This window comes from Saprolegnia parasitica, assembly GCF_000151545.1.
Source record: "Saprolegnia parasitica CBS 223.65 unplaced genomic scaffold supercont2.216, whole genome shotgun sequence".
Taxonomy (NCBI): domain Eukaryota; phylum Oomycota; class Saprolegniomycetes; order Saprolegniales; family Saprolegniaceae; genus Saprolegnia; species Saprolegnia parasitica.
In genome coordinates this window covers 7,270-8,344 of record NW_012156610.1, presented here as the reverse complement: position 1 = coordinate 8,344, position 1,075 = coordinate 7,270, and the positions used below count along the sequence as shown (strand labels likewise).

Genomic DNA, 1,075 nt, shown 5'->3' with positions numbered 1-1,075 from the left:
CACGTACGAGCCGGCAGTGGTGCTTTCGCCGAAACTTGCTAAAGTGGCGGCTGCACACATAGCAGTCGTCGCGGCTGTCGTCGGGCGCCCACATGGCCTTCTCCATGAGGTCGTTCATCGAGAGCGCGTTGTTGACCTCGCGCTGTGCCCACGCCATGCTTATGTGCAAATGGCACCTCGCGGAGTGGCCGTCATACGGATAGGTGCGCCGTGTATCCGGATGAAAAACAGGCCACGCCGTGTGCAATGGCCGACGCCAGCGCGGCGCGGCACACGATTGGCTAAAATCCAAGTCCATCGATTGGTTTTCATAACCGACATACGAAAGCCCGTCACCAAGACGAGGGACACGCATGCAGGACCCAATTCAACAACAACGAGGGACACGCATGCCACCCTCTGCACTCGTCTCTGAGGTGGCGGCTGCTCGGACGCGTCTTGTAGGTCGTTGCAGGCATGGATTCAAACGTAACTTAACGGTACAATAGGTAGCTTCCATGCGGCCATGGCGGCGGGCTACCTTCGCCAGCAAATAGAGAGAGCAAGGTGTCCTGTTTCCTGGTCCGTTGTTGTTGAAGTGAGTCTATTTAGATATAATTTACACTGAACTGGAAATGGTGGTGGACTATCGATTCCAAGGTGCTACGACGAGCCGGCCGCCGAGAGGCTTAGCCGAGCGGGAGACGCGGCGTGTAAACGGCACATGCCGGAACAAAGTTGTCGCGTAGCCATGCGTCGTGCCGCAGGGCTGCCATCATTTGGAAGAGGCACAATGCTTGAGTGTTTGTTTCCTGGTCCGTTGTTGGCGTGGTTGTTTTGGCGGATCGACAGATGTTACAGCAGACAGTGGTGTGCCACATCGCAGGCCATGGCTCCAGCTTTTGGTGATTGGTTGGGTGAAGCGTCAACACAAATCCAAGAGGAACATGGGACTGGGCACCGCACTCGTCCATGGGTCGCGGTGGCTCGCCAAGGAAATGGCAGCCGCGAGTTCTCATGATGGAGCATTAGACATAATGGCCTTGTCCCATGCATTACAAGATCCTCACGGCTTGACGCCAGGCTGCTACAGGTC

The 1,075-nt window shown here is 56.5% G+C and overlaps 1 protein-coding gene across 1 annotated transcript in view; it reads right to left on the bottom strand.

Moving 5' to 3' along the window:
• The window catches only part of SPRG_21649 (hypothetical protein), a gene marked incomplete at both ends in the record, with an annotated part of 1,377 nt that extends 1,220 nt beyond the window's left edge, over positions 1–157 (bottom strand). The window contains one exon of the mRNA XM_012355201.1: positions 8–157. Coding sequence (XP_012210591.1) covers positions 8–157 — 150 coding nt within the window. The remainder of the gene's footprint in view (positions 1–7) is intronic.
• Between the last annotated feature and the right edge of the window lie 918 nt (positions 158–1,075).